This window comes from Azolla caroliniana, unplaced genomic scaffold (assembly GCF_043228905.1).
Source record: "Azolla caroliniana isolate FFs.n. ecotype wild unplaced genomic scaffold, voAzoCaro1.0.p SCAF_6, whole genome shotgun sequence".
In the NCBI taxonomy this organism is placed as follows: Eukaryota; Viridiplantae; Streptophyta; class Polypodiopsida; order Salviniales; family Salviniaceae; genus Azolla; species Azolla caroliniana.
This window is the reverse complement of record NW_028230441.1, coordinates 2,674,356-2,688,547: the sequence shown is the minus strand read 5'-3', so window position 1 is coordinate 2,688,547 and position 14,192 is coordinate 2,674,356. Positions and strand designations below refer to the sequence as shown.

The following is a 14,192-nucleotide window of genomic DNA, read 5'->3' as shown; positions in this document are numbered from 1 at the left end:
ATAAATCCAAAGCCAAAAGTCCATAGAGCTAAAAATGAGATAAAGAAATGAATGTGTTTGTTAAAGCAATGGGAGGCATAAACAAAGCTTTGTTTGCCTGCCATTATTCAAAAGAAAACATATTCATCACTCCATGGTGTTAAAGAAGTAAAAGATCTGTAACAATGTCTCGACACATGAAAAGGCTTGAACCCCTACATTCCACAGTGGCATCTAATATATATATTTTTAAATGTATGGTGTAATGGAGGTGTGATAATCAAGCCTTGAACCAAAGCCCTAAGATAAGTGGTCTAACTTACCAATAGGGTAAGAAAATAACAAGAAAAAACAATAAGACTAATACAGCTCAAAACATAAACTTTTCTAGCAAAGATGAAATGTTCATATGTTCAACCCCCCACATTCCATAATATCTAGTAAACTTGTAAGAATTGAACCCGCAGGATTAATAAAAAATGTCTTAGCCCCAATTAAAACGGATAGAATTAGATCTGGGACAAATTCTGCAACCATCATTCAATACATGATAGAAGTGTTGTGATATGCTGAAGAAACACGATTGAAATTCTGGGAGTATAAAATGATTAAAAGGCTACAGATATGGTAAGATTTAGAATTTATTTTTGCTCACAACAGGCCAATCAAACCATGGACCAGAATATAAAATTGAAGGAATTCTCTCATCTCAAAAAAATAGGGGATCTGAGAGTCACCAGGTCAATTTGCCTACGATGATCAGTGACTCATGTAATGAGAACAATTGGTTTTGATGGTCGATCCTTTGAAAGCATTATCGAAATCTCATTCTGCTACAATGAATTCATAGGTTGGACAATCTAGTTGTTAAGGTAAAAAGGTTATGGCTCAGGTGTTTATGGTTATCCAGCAGAGACCAAAAGTGATACATTCAATCCCAACAATCCAGTAGAATCTAGTAAACTAGTGCACATAGTAAGATTTGATACAAGGTACGAGGGTAGGTAAGAGTTTGGCCTACCACCTGGGTGAGAGAGAGAGAGAGAGATTTAAGATGATCCCAGGGTGAGCTCCACACCTCGGTGAAATGAAGTGAGTTTAACATTCAATTCTGAAATGCATTTGCTCACATCCATTGATATATCAGCAGGGCTGGCCACACCTCTATTGACCTATAAAATCAATAGTCATATAAGTTTAAATATCTGACTTCTGCAAACTCTAAAGAAAATAGTAGTTAGAATATTTACACTTACAGATGCAGCTGAGACACGTTTGATTAGAGACTTGTCAATTCCTTTAACTTCAGCTACAATCTCTGCCATGTCAGCACGGGAGAGCCGTGTTGGCCCCCCTACATTAAGCAGCAGTTGTAAGTTAACCCCTACACTCAAGCAAAGAAAAAAACATGTTATTTTCACTTCAAAATGCAAGTAGTAAAAGAGACAATTGTACACATTTAACTATAGAGCATTTGAAACTACATCGTAAAGCTAGATCTTTGTACTCTATATTTCGTGCAGTTTTTACTATATCTTATCAACTTATCTGCACCATGCAAAAATAAGAGGTTTACATAAGAAGGATATATACTAATCATGCAACTAGCATATCATACAACTGTAATGGACAAAACGGAAATCCTCCCCATTTTTCTAGCTGAGCCTATCTTTGGCTTTAATTGGGCTTTTAATGCATACAATCTCTCAAGCCATCGAGGGTGTCTTCATAACACTACAAGGGAATAATGTTCCTTGCCGTTGTAAGTCAACAAGCATCAAAACATAAAAAGAGTCAACCTCGATGTTCCTTTGCTATAATCATCAACACCACATCAACAACATCCTTCACAAAAACAGGGCATCTGTATTCATCATGAAAAAACTCTGCTCCAGAGCCATTCGTAAGCACATTGTGTATCCACTGCAAAAGATGTGTATCAATTGTTATATTCTATTTCAAAGACATTTATTTCAGCAATTATGATTTTTAACTCTCTCTAAAGAATTCAACTAACCTGAATAGGAAGTGTCTTACGCACAGGTATGAAGGGTTGAGGCCCATATATGATGCTGCTTCTCAAAATTGCATAATTTGACCAATTTTCCTTGATGAATTCTTCTGCTTCAACCTTTGACCTTCCATAAACATTCACTGGTTTTGTCTCATCCTCCTCTTTGTAGAATGACTTGGTGCCTTCATAAACTGTATATAGAAGGTTTATAGTCTATTGTTCAAAAATGTTATATAGAACTAAAATATAGAACACTCTTTTCTATGAATGCTATAAGTATATAGAAGGTTTAAATAGAAGGTTTAAATAGAACTATAACAGGGAAGAGATACATGTGATTCTTTTACCCTGATCAGTTGAAAGATGGATTAGCAAAGGCGGATCTGTTGTATCCAATGAAGAAAGCCATTGTACAAGCGCAGAAGGAACATTAGTAGACATGGCATTCGCTGGATCCAATTCACATTCTCGAGGAGCAGAAATTGCCGCGCAGTTTATGACAACTCTTGGCTGTAAAGACCAGAAGCTTTTTAGAAACTCTAAAATATTCCTCTATATGAAGATATTTAACTTATTTTTTGCCTAAACCCTTTCTCGTGTTCAATGAATTATTATAGTTACAAACAAGATCACCTTAAATCCAATTCTTTGTCATCAATAAATAGTGATCCTATGGGGCTGATCTTCTTCATGTTAAGGTTTACTTCACTCTTCAGTTCCGTAAGCAATTTCCAGGTTAACTACAAATATAGTTAGAAATATATAACAAAGAAAATACTTCTGTAAATTTCATTCAACGTACACCATAGCTATCCAGAATGAATATCTTGACGTATTAGGTCTCAAATTATTACAAGCTACCTGAGAAATAAGGCAGCTCAGAGAACTTATAACCTTCGAGACAAGCATATATTACTACTGGCATCTCAGGATCATGGTATAGCTCGACACTCTTGTATGCTCCATAGTTACCCCTATCATGACACTGGCTAAAAATATGGGCAATATCTATGAGCTAATGATGGTTCTTTCTCTTGGTTAATAGACTCTATCACACATGCACCATTTATCCACATTGTAGTTATCCAGACTGTGGCAATTCAAATGACCATCCAGGAGTATTGGTCCCTACAGACCATGGAAAACAAAAACTATAGCTATCTAGACTAACGCGCCAACCAAATGGTCATCCATCAGGAGCACCCTAAAACCCCAAAAGCTGATCTCTAGCTATCCAGATTTCCTTTCCACAAGTTAATTGGCTCTTTTTGGCATAATTGACTCCATTAATGTATGATTACTTGCTAGCATGCTTGTAATCAGATCCATCGTGAAGGAAAATACATATTTTTCAGAAAACATTAACTGAGATACGATCCCTAGGAAACATATATATACATATTGATGCATATATCTTAGTTATATAGAAATACTCACCAACCCCAGCTGTTCAGAGATGGAAGAAAATCCTTGTCCACATCGAAGATCCACCTTGAAAGCCTGAGCTGTGCACATATCTGGCGATGGAAGAGGAGGAGGATCTGAGAAATATGTGAAAACTGTGCAAAATCTCGAACCTTCCAGGGCGAGGGATTGAAGGATATGCAAGCCCAGATAGCCACTTCCGCCCACCACCAGCAGCAGCTTAGGCTCTGTCATAACCATCACGATCTGCTCTGCCACAGAAGAAGAGATGCAATATTACAATCTACCTATGTACATATTTTGGTATAGTAGCAGAGTAGCTACACAAAAGGAAACACATCATTGGCATATGTGTATATAGCATTTTCGTTATTTGCGTCGATACCCCTGAGTTCTTAAACCATTTTAGCATAACAACAGAGATATAAATACCCTCTACCAACTTTGCTTATTTACGAGCATGCCCCTGAGCTCTCAAATAATAACTGCGTAACAGAGATGCACATACTCCCCCACAATTGGCTTTTGACTTTTATTCTGTTTGGCCTTGGCGAGGGGGGATATTCCTTTGGGTACTATGGTAGAGCTAATTAGATGTTTCCAAGACCAGCTATAGTTGGGAGAGAATCCTTGACTCCAAGAGTTGGATGGTAGGGCTTGAACTTTAGGTGGTTCAGAAACAGAGAGTATCATGTATTTGACAGCCATAACAGCATAACAGTGGATCAAGAACAATGCATACAATGCATTTGACAACCATGGTGGCATAAAATTATCGAGTGCTCAAGAAATCTCTCTTTGATGTCGATCATGCCCCTTGGGAACACCCTATCTAGCCATAGAGGAGATGCCAATCAATGTCCTTTGACATCCGACCATGGTCCAAATTTGGACCCAGCAACTCTAATCAATCTATCTATTCACACAAGCACACACATTTGGCTCATTTATCATCTCTCCATTTACACAATATCAATAAGAATAATGCAAGTTTTGTCAAAATAACCAATGCTTGCTTTGATCATTCAATTTTGAGGATATGTATAGATCTTCTCAACCATGGATGTGGCACATCCTCAACAATTGCTAGTCTTCTAGATATTGTCCAATTAACTCATCCATAATACAGGACAATTAGCACACATGCAATGTTTAAAAGGTTGATTAATAGCACTTTTTCAGAGTGAACTTCAAGAAATGAAACTTCATATGATGACACATCATTCAGATATTGTGTGAATCAAGATCAAAAACCTTTCGATTGCATTGTGATCACTATGAACTATAAACAATGAACTTGTATATGCATCATGATCTATGCTAAACTCTAATGCCAAATGTTGATTTTCGATCATAATAACAATGTAGAAATCTATGACAAGACAGTATTGCAGACAATCACATTAGTAGAAATGAATGCATCATTATGCATTGATTATACATTTCCAGGATCAGATATTTCTTTCTAGTGTCTCTTTTCGAGATAAAGAACTAATATTTTAGTTCTAACACGAAATTTAATACTACATTCTTCCATTCTTTCTTTCTATGTTTCACACAAGGCTCTCACGGGTAAAACTTGCTTACAAAGTTGGGATGACATTGACCAGGGAAAAGAGAGCATTCTATGGAAATGAGAGATGTGGTTACAATTTCAGACCAGAAGAAGCAAAATCTCAAAAGGAACTTAAAACAGGTGCACCTCACAAAACGAAGGGTGGCAAAATTAGGGATATCTACAAAGGAAACTGAAGTGCAAGCGGAAGAGTAAAGGAGCAGGGGAAAACAGTGAATCAACAGGTGGGAACATGAAACAAGACAAGAATACAACTATATTAAATGGCTTGACTAAAATATTTATATTGCAGTCAAATACAAGAGGACCCATAGAAGGATTCATCTCTAGGACTTGAGTTAGAATTAGTTAGGGGTGTTTGTTGTTTTTTCTTCCAACATTGGTGTGGGTGATTTCTGTTGATGATGAATTTGTTGCGATGTGAGATGTGGAGACATGTGTAAATGCCCTGATACTTCTCTAGAAGCTAGCTTCAGCCTCTGAACCTCATCACTTAGTGTTTCATTCAAAGCTGCATAGACAAAAAAATGGCATAGAACCACAGTCAAGCACTAGAACTAGCTGAAACAATATCTTATTCAACATCTGTAAACATGGGTTATATTTAGCTATATATAAAGTCCATTGCATCATTCACTTGCCTTCACGAAGTTGTGCCTGTTGCTCCATAGCTTGCAATCTTAGCTTCAACTCGTTATTCTCATTCACCATACCCATTGAGTCCCTCTGTCACATAAAACCAACAGCAATAATCACATATGTGATTCTGTGGATAATCTTGATCTTTCGTATGACCGCTCAGCTCAAGACATTGTCTAGCATATGTATCAGTGTTCAGAAAAGAGCTCCTCAATTCACTAAAATGTTGGTTGAGCTTTTAAACTGATGATTCAGAAATAATTGTGAAGGTAATAAATCCTACAACATTATATACATTTAATACTAAATTCCAATAAGATTCATATAAAATAATATTGTTAAGGATCGCAAAAAGCTTTCTCCCAAACAGTAAGCAAAAAAACCACCTTCCGTCTTCACTCCTGTCTTCTGCCCTAAAAATGCTTGTGACCTAAGTATGGCATTTCCACACGTACAGCAAAATTAATATTAGGGGCCACAACTTAAAAAGCTGTAACCATGAAAAACAAGCATTTTCTTTTTCATTCTTGTTCTACAAAAAAACGTTGCTCACCTGCATCAAGGTCAGTTGTGCAGACAGTGTAGTAGCCTCCGTTTGAAGTGTTTGAACTTTTTTTTCTAGCTCTGATATATAACGCATTTTCCTCTCCTTTGAACGAGCTGCAGATTGACGATTCGCCAAGATCCTACCACATCATCTACACTTAGCATACTAAATATTGTATAATGCAAAAGCTCAATCATGTTTGGAAAAATAATCCAAAAAACACCTGAGCTTCCCTTTAATTCTCAAAAATGCCTCTAGTATTTCACTATTTCCCCGAATGCCCCTCAACACATTCATTGACCATAAAATTTCTCAAATTGCATATATCTTTGAGAGAAAGTGAGTGGATTGACCAAATAATTGCCCAAAAGGCATATGTATAGTTGGTCAAGAGAGGGAATAGCCAAGAGCATTTGGGGAAATAACAAACATTTAGGGGCACTTCGGTTCTTACCATAACGACTGTGTGTTAGCCTCACCTTTTAGCTCTCTTTGGATCAACCGAAGCAATCTCCGCCAATTTATCATTTGCCATGATCTTCTCTAATTCAGCCCCGTCAAACACACCACTATTGAGGTTTCGCTTGAAATCAAGGCTACCATCCATAGAACGCCTATGCTGATGGTGAACATGCCTTCCATGAAAGGCTACATTATCATGTTCATCACCACCATTCATAGAGTATGTTATACCATCCATAGATGCACTGCGTGAATGATAAGATGAACCCAGTCTCTTGACTTTCCCAACTCTTTGTTTACAACCATCATCGGTAATCTCTGAATCCCTTTCAACACTATCCCCCATCGCACTATCTTCGTTTTCACTATCTTCTTTATTACTGTCTGTGACATCGTGAATACTTTCCTGTTTTTCCAAACATGGAACCTCAATTTTCTTCCCATCGTCCAAACTCGTTGCTGTAGGGTTACCAGATTTTCCTTCTTTTCCTGTTCTTTTCACAGCATTGGAGTTATCTAATGTTTCTGAAGCACCACCATTGGGGAGGTTTTCGATCTTATCAACATCTATATACATTGAGAAGAGGTCATCACCACCTTCTACCTCCACCTCCCGCTCACTTACAGCCTCCATAAGATGTCCATCTCTGGCATTTCCCCATGGTGTCTCCTCCTTTACATTGACATGGATACTAGTTGGCTTACTCTTGTGCCACAATGACTCTTGAAACGCCGGTTCTCTCTCCATCAGAGTGTATTGTGCTTCAGAGACAAATGGAGCATCCTTAATTGTGGCAAATTGATAAGGTATTTCACTATGTGATCGTCTATGTGTCCTTCGCGGGGGAGGAGGAGAGGTAATGCACCTCTGGTTGACATCAGTTGCATGTCTTCTGGACAAATTATGGCAATGACTCGGAGACGGTGGCAGAGGTGGCAGAGAAGGGATAGAATGTGGGGATATGCTTGTCGATGTCTCTTGCTCACTCATGGAAACTTCAGCATGCGCAGAGAGATCTGAAACACAAGATGTCGCTCCACAGACAGGTTCATCTTTCCCTTGACATGAAGGCTTGACAGTGGGAGACTCTTCAAGGAAAATTGGGGAGGGATTCTGAGCAAATGGAGGGCCCTGTAGGATGCTCTGGAAGAAAGTAGATGGTTGTGAAATGGAACGAGAATGCTGAAAAGCCGATGAAGAAGAAGAAGAAGCTGGAGAAGGAGAAGGAGAAGGAGAAGGAGAAGAAGAATAAAGTGGTGGTAGGTGATGTGTGTGGTGGTCACTGAAGAAGCCATGGGCATGTTGCTGAGGTTGAGACCTGAAAGAAGAGTGCTGGCGGTGCTTTAATAAAGGAGGAGCATTATCACCTCCAGAAGCAGAAACAGGGCTTGATTGCGAAAATGATCCATGTGGACGATTCATTATATCCCCATAGCTTTCTCCCATCCCTTCCATGAGGAGTGACGAAACCCAAGCTTCAATGATGGAGTAGTCGTTGGAATTCCTCAACTATCAATAATTTGGCAGATTGAGAGAGTTCATTTCCAGTGCTCTTCTTCTTGATAGCCTGGAGAAAGCACCGAGACAACAGAATGTGCAATGGGGCTATGTCATGATACCAATCTGTGCAGGAAAGGAGATATTAGATCTCCATAACTTCTCCATGCTGTTGAAAACCCTGATTTATGAATCAATATAATTTTTTCCAGTGACTACACTGTTAACATGTTGCATGAACTTCATGAAAATTAAGGTGATGATGAATCGGTACAGAAACAAAAAGCAACAAGATGGACCCCTCTTTTGTTCTCTTCTAAGAAGACAAAGCTGGAAACTGCATTAGATCTTCATATACTTACAAGACCCTAGCTTATGAAGGGGCACAGAACATGCCAATGCGCTCTCTTCTATGAAAATGTATACAAAGATGCCAACAGCATAAGGTCTCCATAGCCTTCCAAAACCCTTACCTTATTCTCGGGTACTGAAAATGCCAATGTGTCTTCTTCTGTCAAGAATACAAAGATGGAAAACCCACTAGATCTCCATGTCTTTCTAAAAAAACCTACCTTACGCTCAGTACAGAAAATGCCAATGATTCTTCTTCTGTTAAGAAAACAACGATGGAAACCGCACTATATTTCAATAGTTTTTGAAAACACCTAGGTTATTTATGCTCTTCTCTTAAACTTAGAACGATACCCTAAACCCTAAACGCATGAGACCTCAAATAGCTTTTTAACATGCACAAAATTATACGAACTAATGGCTAGAGTAGAGTTATGGAGTTCTATATTTTAAATTACTTGCGATGTGCAGGAAGCGGAGCCTTCACGTTGCTCTCTCAAACATATTCATCAATCAGAACAGACAGAAAATGTCCACTGAAGATTGTCCATTGAAATTGAAGGGGAAAAGAAATCCAAATCTTCATGGGGATGTTAATGTTCAGCAACAGAAAAGCAAAGTCTACATGAAGAAACGTTCCCGAAGATGTTGAACATGAGCAAATTCGGACATGAAGTTGTGTATGGATTCGAGCAGAAATAGAACATTCGTGGGAGACACACATGAAAAAATTTCATGGATCGGGGGAGAAAAAGGGGAAATTGATGATGAAGATATTCGTTGAAACAAAAACGATTATTGATCGGAACCAGAGGAACAGAGATATGTTCACGAAAAAACGTTTCATGAGTCGGAACAGAAGCAAAAATAGGCATGTCAATGTTCATGCAAGATCAGAACAGAAAAAAAAAACAAAATGCTCAGAAATGCGTTCATGGAAAATCGAAAGAGAAAGGCAGACTTTCACGAAAATGGTCACGGATCGGACCAGAACGTGATCAAGAAGAAAAAAGGTGAAAAGACCAAAACGTGATCAAGAAGATAATCACAGATTCGGAACAGAAAAGGGAAAAGAGAAATATCCAAGTGCAACCGGATCGGAGCAGGAACAAAATGTACAGAGAAAAAGAGATAAATAAATAAGTTCATGGATCACAACAGAGTATGTGTGTGTGTGTGTGTGTATTACGTTGATGGATCGGAGAGAACAGGGGAGGAAGAAAAAGAACAAAATTAGGGCAGTAGGATGGTTAAGATTAGAGCGATGGAAAGGAGCAAAAGGAAATGGAGCTTACCAGGGCGAAGGCAAGACGATAGCTTCAACCAGCTCCAGAGAAGCGGGAGAGAGAGAGAGAGAGAGAGAGAGATGGGAGGGAGTTGAACTGCAGGTGATCAGAAACCCTAGGGTTCTGCTTTCTGCTAGCTAGCTGCTGCTTCACAGACACAGAGACAAACAGAGAGACAGAGACAGAGACAGAGACAGAGAAGAGTACTTCTACTGCTTCTTTACTTTACTTAATTACTCTTCTACTGTTGGTAGTTGGGTGTTTTGATTCTAATGACATCCCCAAGTGTACATAGAGATCTATGTACATATGTAGTGGAAGGTCCATACGTCCACACGGTCCCAACTTGTCGGCCCCGAATGCCCGTTCCGTCTCTGCTTCCAACCCTATTTACCTGTGAATCGCCCGGACATTGTTGGCTTGTACATGTTACGCCAGCTATCGAACGATGTGGACATTATTATGATCACCTGGCTTGGAGATGCATGGCCATAGCCTTGCCCTGCACACTCCCCCTGCGGTCTCATGGACCAGGATTATGTCATGTGCATTCTTGATGTGGGAGAAATCACATGGGTTCACATTGAACCCATCCCGTTGGCCCTGTAGTTGTCAAGTGTGCCTAATGTGTGCTCATTATGGTTGCTCCGAGCATATGTTCATAATACCGTAAGACCGTGCCATAAATTTGTGGAGGTTGGATTCAAGAATATGTTGACAAGTATGTATTTCATTGCCCTCCCCCTACGGATTGACTATGATTTATTAAGAAAGGCCAAAATAGTTTATAAGATTGCAAGTGGACTAGTATGGAATTGTATGAAGATACTTGGCTAATATTTTACTTTGAATGGCTATCTAAAGCTAATCACATGGCAAATGTATGGTTATTAGGATCCACTATAATCATATTTGTTAGTTGGATCCGGTATAATCATATTTGCTATCAATTATTTAGCATCTCCTCAACATGCTTCCTTTTTCATAACTTAAGAGTGTGATTCCGTTGTCTCTCTGTATTTATATGTTTCAAATGCGTTGTCTTGGCTAAGAGCTTTGGATCGATGCGTAGCCTAGGGGAACTATTGAGGTTTTTGAATCGAGAAGTAGACCTTAGTATCGATTGATTCACAACTATATTCATCTTGATCATTTCACGAGTAATAAACATTCTTTAAATGTATGTCGAGATCTTCTCAATAGCATGCCTTTAAGATTTGAATGCCTTCCATTTTGAATTAAAGTGGGCAATAGATCTGGGTAAAATATCTTTGCTCTTTGTTCGTTACAATCAATCACATTCCCCTTGATGTATGTTTCTCGATTCGTCAATTACCACAACCTTTATGTTCACACATACATCGATCATGTGAAGTCATTCCATCGAGGTTGCTTTCTTCACGTAACATCAATCACCATGAGTAGACAGAGAGAGGATTTATTTTCCTCAAAGTACCTTTACAACTAAAGTTGGCCAAACAAACCATACTAAACTCCAAGAAGACAAGAGATCATGTGCTAAAAGCACAATAGAATAGCATTACCTTTTTCATTGTCACCAATAAAGTTTTAATATGAGAAGAGAGATATAGCCACATTGATGTCTCTTTAGATTCTTGATATTAAGCATTCTAGATTAAGAAGTTCTCTAGATTGTAAAATAAATATGTAGTTTGTATCCAATAAGAGAAGTTGGGATCATCATTGTCTCACGGAGGCTTTAAGGTAAGCTTTCATTTAACCGATCAAATTGGTTTATGGTTAAATAAAACGTCTTTTCAATTTGGATTATTTGTTCAAAACTTCGCTTGTATCTTGCTTTGATTGAAACATATAAAGTTCAAACAAAATACTAAAAACCATGGGCTACATGGTCTTAGTACAACTAACTAAAGAAGACAAAAAAATTTATCATGGCATTTCTATATGGTACTACTAGTGTCTTCAAGAGTTTGGGGGAATGGAGAGAGGTGATTTTTTATTCATTCCTTCAATTCTTCGTTTTCGAGCAAGACTAACTCGGAAATGTTGGGGAAAAAGTAGATGCGATTGGATTTAGAAGCATTAAATGATAACTCTTTTAGGCTATTAAAGAAGGAAAGAAAGAAAGCTCCACATTCTCGAGTGAGGGAGGTGGATATAAGTTTATATCGACGATTCCAACGACTTGATGAGTGAGAAACTTTTTAGCTATGCCCAATGGGGAGTCATTGCCCATTTGCATGCCTCTTAGGTTTTGCCTTCCCTAGCTAGCTCACGAAGTGAAGTTTATGATTAGCGGTTGCGATCGCCATTTTGCATTATGCTATGAATGTTACGAAATAAATGTAACCAACTACCTATAGTGGTGGCACTAACTATGTAGCCTAGATTGAAAGTACATGCACAACTAGATGAAAACGAACGTTGGTCCTAGAGGAAGGGGGGCCATTTGACGAAACATTAGATGTTGTCCGACGGTTAAAATATGGGCCAAACCAAACGGTCCATCGGGATCGAGTCGCAAGGCCGGGTACTCGTACGACAGAAGAAAAAATGCTTGATGTCGTCGTTAGTTAGTTAGTTAGTTAGTGTGTATACATTGTCGGGCAAGGGAGCTACTACGAGACCATGGACCCGAGCTCGCAAAGGTCCCATAGGAGGCCATCGAGAGGGGAGACGATTTGTTGTTGGCCGCCGGCTTCTTGTTGGTCAATGGACGGGATGTGGCTGGTGTCGTCGATATGGCCATGGTCATGGTCGCCGAGTATGAGATCGTGGGTCACGTCATTGTTGTTGCATAGGCTGAGGTTGCTGGAGCTGCTCCCACTGTTGGTGTAGCTAGAAGGGCTCCATTCGCACCTGGCGGCCGGGTTGGGCGGGGCGGTTGGGACGGGCACGGCGAATGCCATGGGGCCCTCGTTGTGGACACGAGGTGAGTGTGCCGGCCGATTCTCGGCATGGAATTGGGCAGTGGTGGGATCGTGGCCGGCCATCATCATCATCATCATAATGTCTTCATGATGATGATGATGATGATGGGCTAGGTTAGTATAATGGGCAGCACCTGTATTACTATTGCCTCCCATGTTCTGCTGGAGGGCTTGATGCATTGTAGCATTACCATCACCATTGTTCATGTTGATCTCCTCCTCCTCCTCCTCCTCCTCCTCCTCCTTCTTCTTCTGCATCATCATCTCTGCTTCCAAGTGTTGATTCATCAGAAGTGTATACAGGTTGGGATGCTTCTGCTGCTCCATGTGAACACTGATTCTTCCTTCATTCATGAGATTTAGGTCTGGCACCTCCTCCTCACCATCACCATTACCATCACCATCACCATCACCATTATCATCCATGGAATGATCTCCACCATTAAAAGCTCCACTGTTAATGGCATGCTCAGCAGGAGGATCGGCATTCAATGCGCCATTAACGACCTCATCATCATCATCATCATGATGGTCCTGTGCATTGCTTGCTCCGTTCATGGCGGTGTAGCCATTCGTCACTTCATCATTACAATTGTTAGTGGTCGTGCCCATTAATGGGGATGGATTGAGCGCCTTCAAACTCTGCATCATCTGATCGTTACTCGGATTGTAGCTACCATAATCCAGGTGATTGAAGTCATCATCCATGATCATCATCATGTCGTGAACAGGCCGCTCCATCAGCAGAGTTAGGGCATTGGATCCATAGTTGCTGGAAGCATGATTAGGGGCATAATTATGATTGTGGCGAGGGCCATAACAAGAACTATGGTTGGCAGTGCCCTGATGAGCCACATTGCTTCTTGCGTTAGATCTGGCTTGGGCGGATCTAACCCCACTGACGGGGCCGCAGGGATTAACGACGTCGGAGCTCAAGGCGCCGCAGCCGCTAATCAGCCTCCGTCTGGTGTAATTGCTGGTAGAAGCAGAGGCGGGGGGAGTGATTAGGGCGTGATTAGGGGCGAAGGACATGGTAGGGAGGGCGGCGGCGCTGGTCACGCGGTGGTGGTTGCTGCTAGCGGAGTTGTGGTTATAGATGTTGTTCATTAGATGGGTATGGGGGTTGTCGGGCGGCGGCGGAGATGTGGCGGCGCCGCCACTACAGGCGGCGGCGGTTGATTGATGGTGGTGGGCTTGCTGATACTGGTGGCTATGGTGGCTTATGTCTGATCTCTTCCTCATCAGGACGTTGAGCATGTCGTCCTTGAAGCAGCCCAGCGTGGCCTCCGCGATCTCGCTTCCTTTGGGCAGCGCCATGGAACCTGCAAGATCCGCCAGGAGCTGCGAGATGGGCTTGTGCGTGATGGGATCGATGCCCATCTCGCACAGTTTCTTCTTCAGCCGCGTGTTCCAGTAGTTCTTCACGTCGTTGTCCGTCCGCCCAGGCAGCTGCGCCGCGATGAGCGACCACCTGTAAATTGGGTCCCAAAACCCCAACCCCCC

The 14,192-nt window shown here is 40.6% G+C and overlaps 2 protein-coding genes across 3 annotated transcripts; both read right to left on the bottom strand.

Annotated features, from left to right (window-relative positions):
* Nucleotides 1-546: 546 nt before the first annotated feature.
* Nucleotides 547-3,727, bottom strand: LOC147862568 (NAD(P)-binding Rossmann-fold superfamily protein). Its single transcript, XM_087321657.1, has 6 exons — nt 3,431-3,727; nt 2,341-2,503; nt 1,997-2,184; nt 1,779-1,902; nt 1,236-1,363; nt 547-1,151 (listed from the first exon to the last, which is right to left on the bottom strand). Exons 1-6 carry the CDS (start codon nt 3,656-3,658, stop codon nt 1,029-1,031), a joined length of 954 nt encoding a protein of 317 aa, XP_087177783.1. The 5' UTR covers nt 3,659-3,727; the 3' UTR covers nt 547-1,028.
* Nucleotides 3,728-5,229: 1,502 nt separating this feature from the next.
* LOC147862567 (bZIP transcription factor 29-like) lies at nt 5,230-9,838 on the bottom strand. 2 transcript variants are annotated; one of them, XM_087320748.1, is made up of 5 exons: nt 9,787-9,838; nt 6,660-8,266; nt 6,187-6,319; nt 5,636-5,720; nt 5,230-5,505 (listed from the first exon to the last, which is right to left on the bottom strand). In XM_087320748.1, exons 2-5 carry the CDS (start codon nt 8,096-8,098, stop codon nt 5,339-5,341), a joined length of 1,824 nt encoding a protein of 607 aa, XP_087176874.1. In that variant the 5' UTR covers nt 8,099-8,266; nt 9,787-9,838; the 3' UTR covers nt 5,230-5,338. The 2 variants fall into 2 exon arrangements, with proteins under 2 accessions (XP_087176874.1, XP_087176873.1); XM_087320747.1 differs by lacking the exon at nt 9,787-9,838 and having other exon boundaries at nt 6,660-8,799.
* Between the last annotated feature and the right edge of the window lie 4,354 nt (nt 9,839-14,192).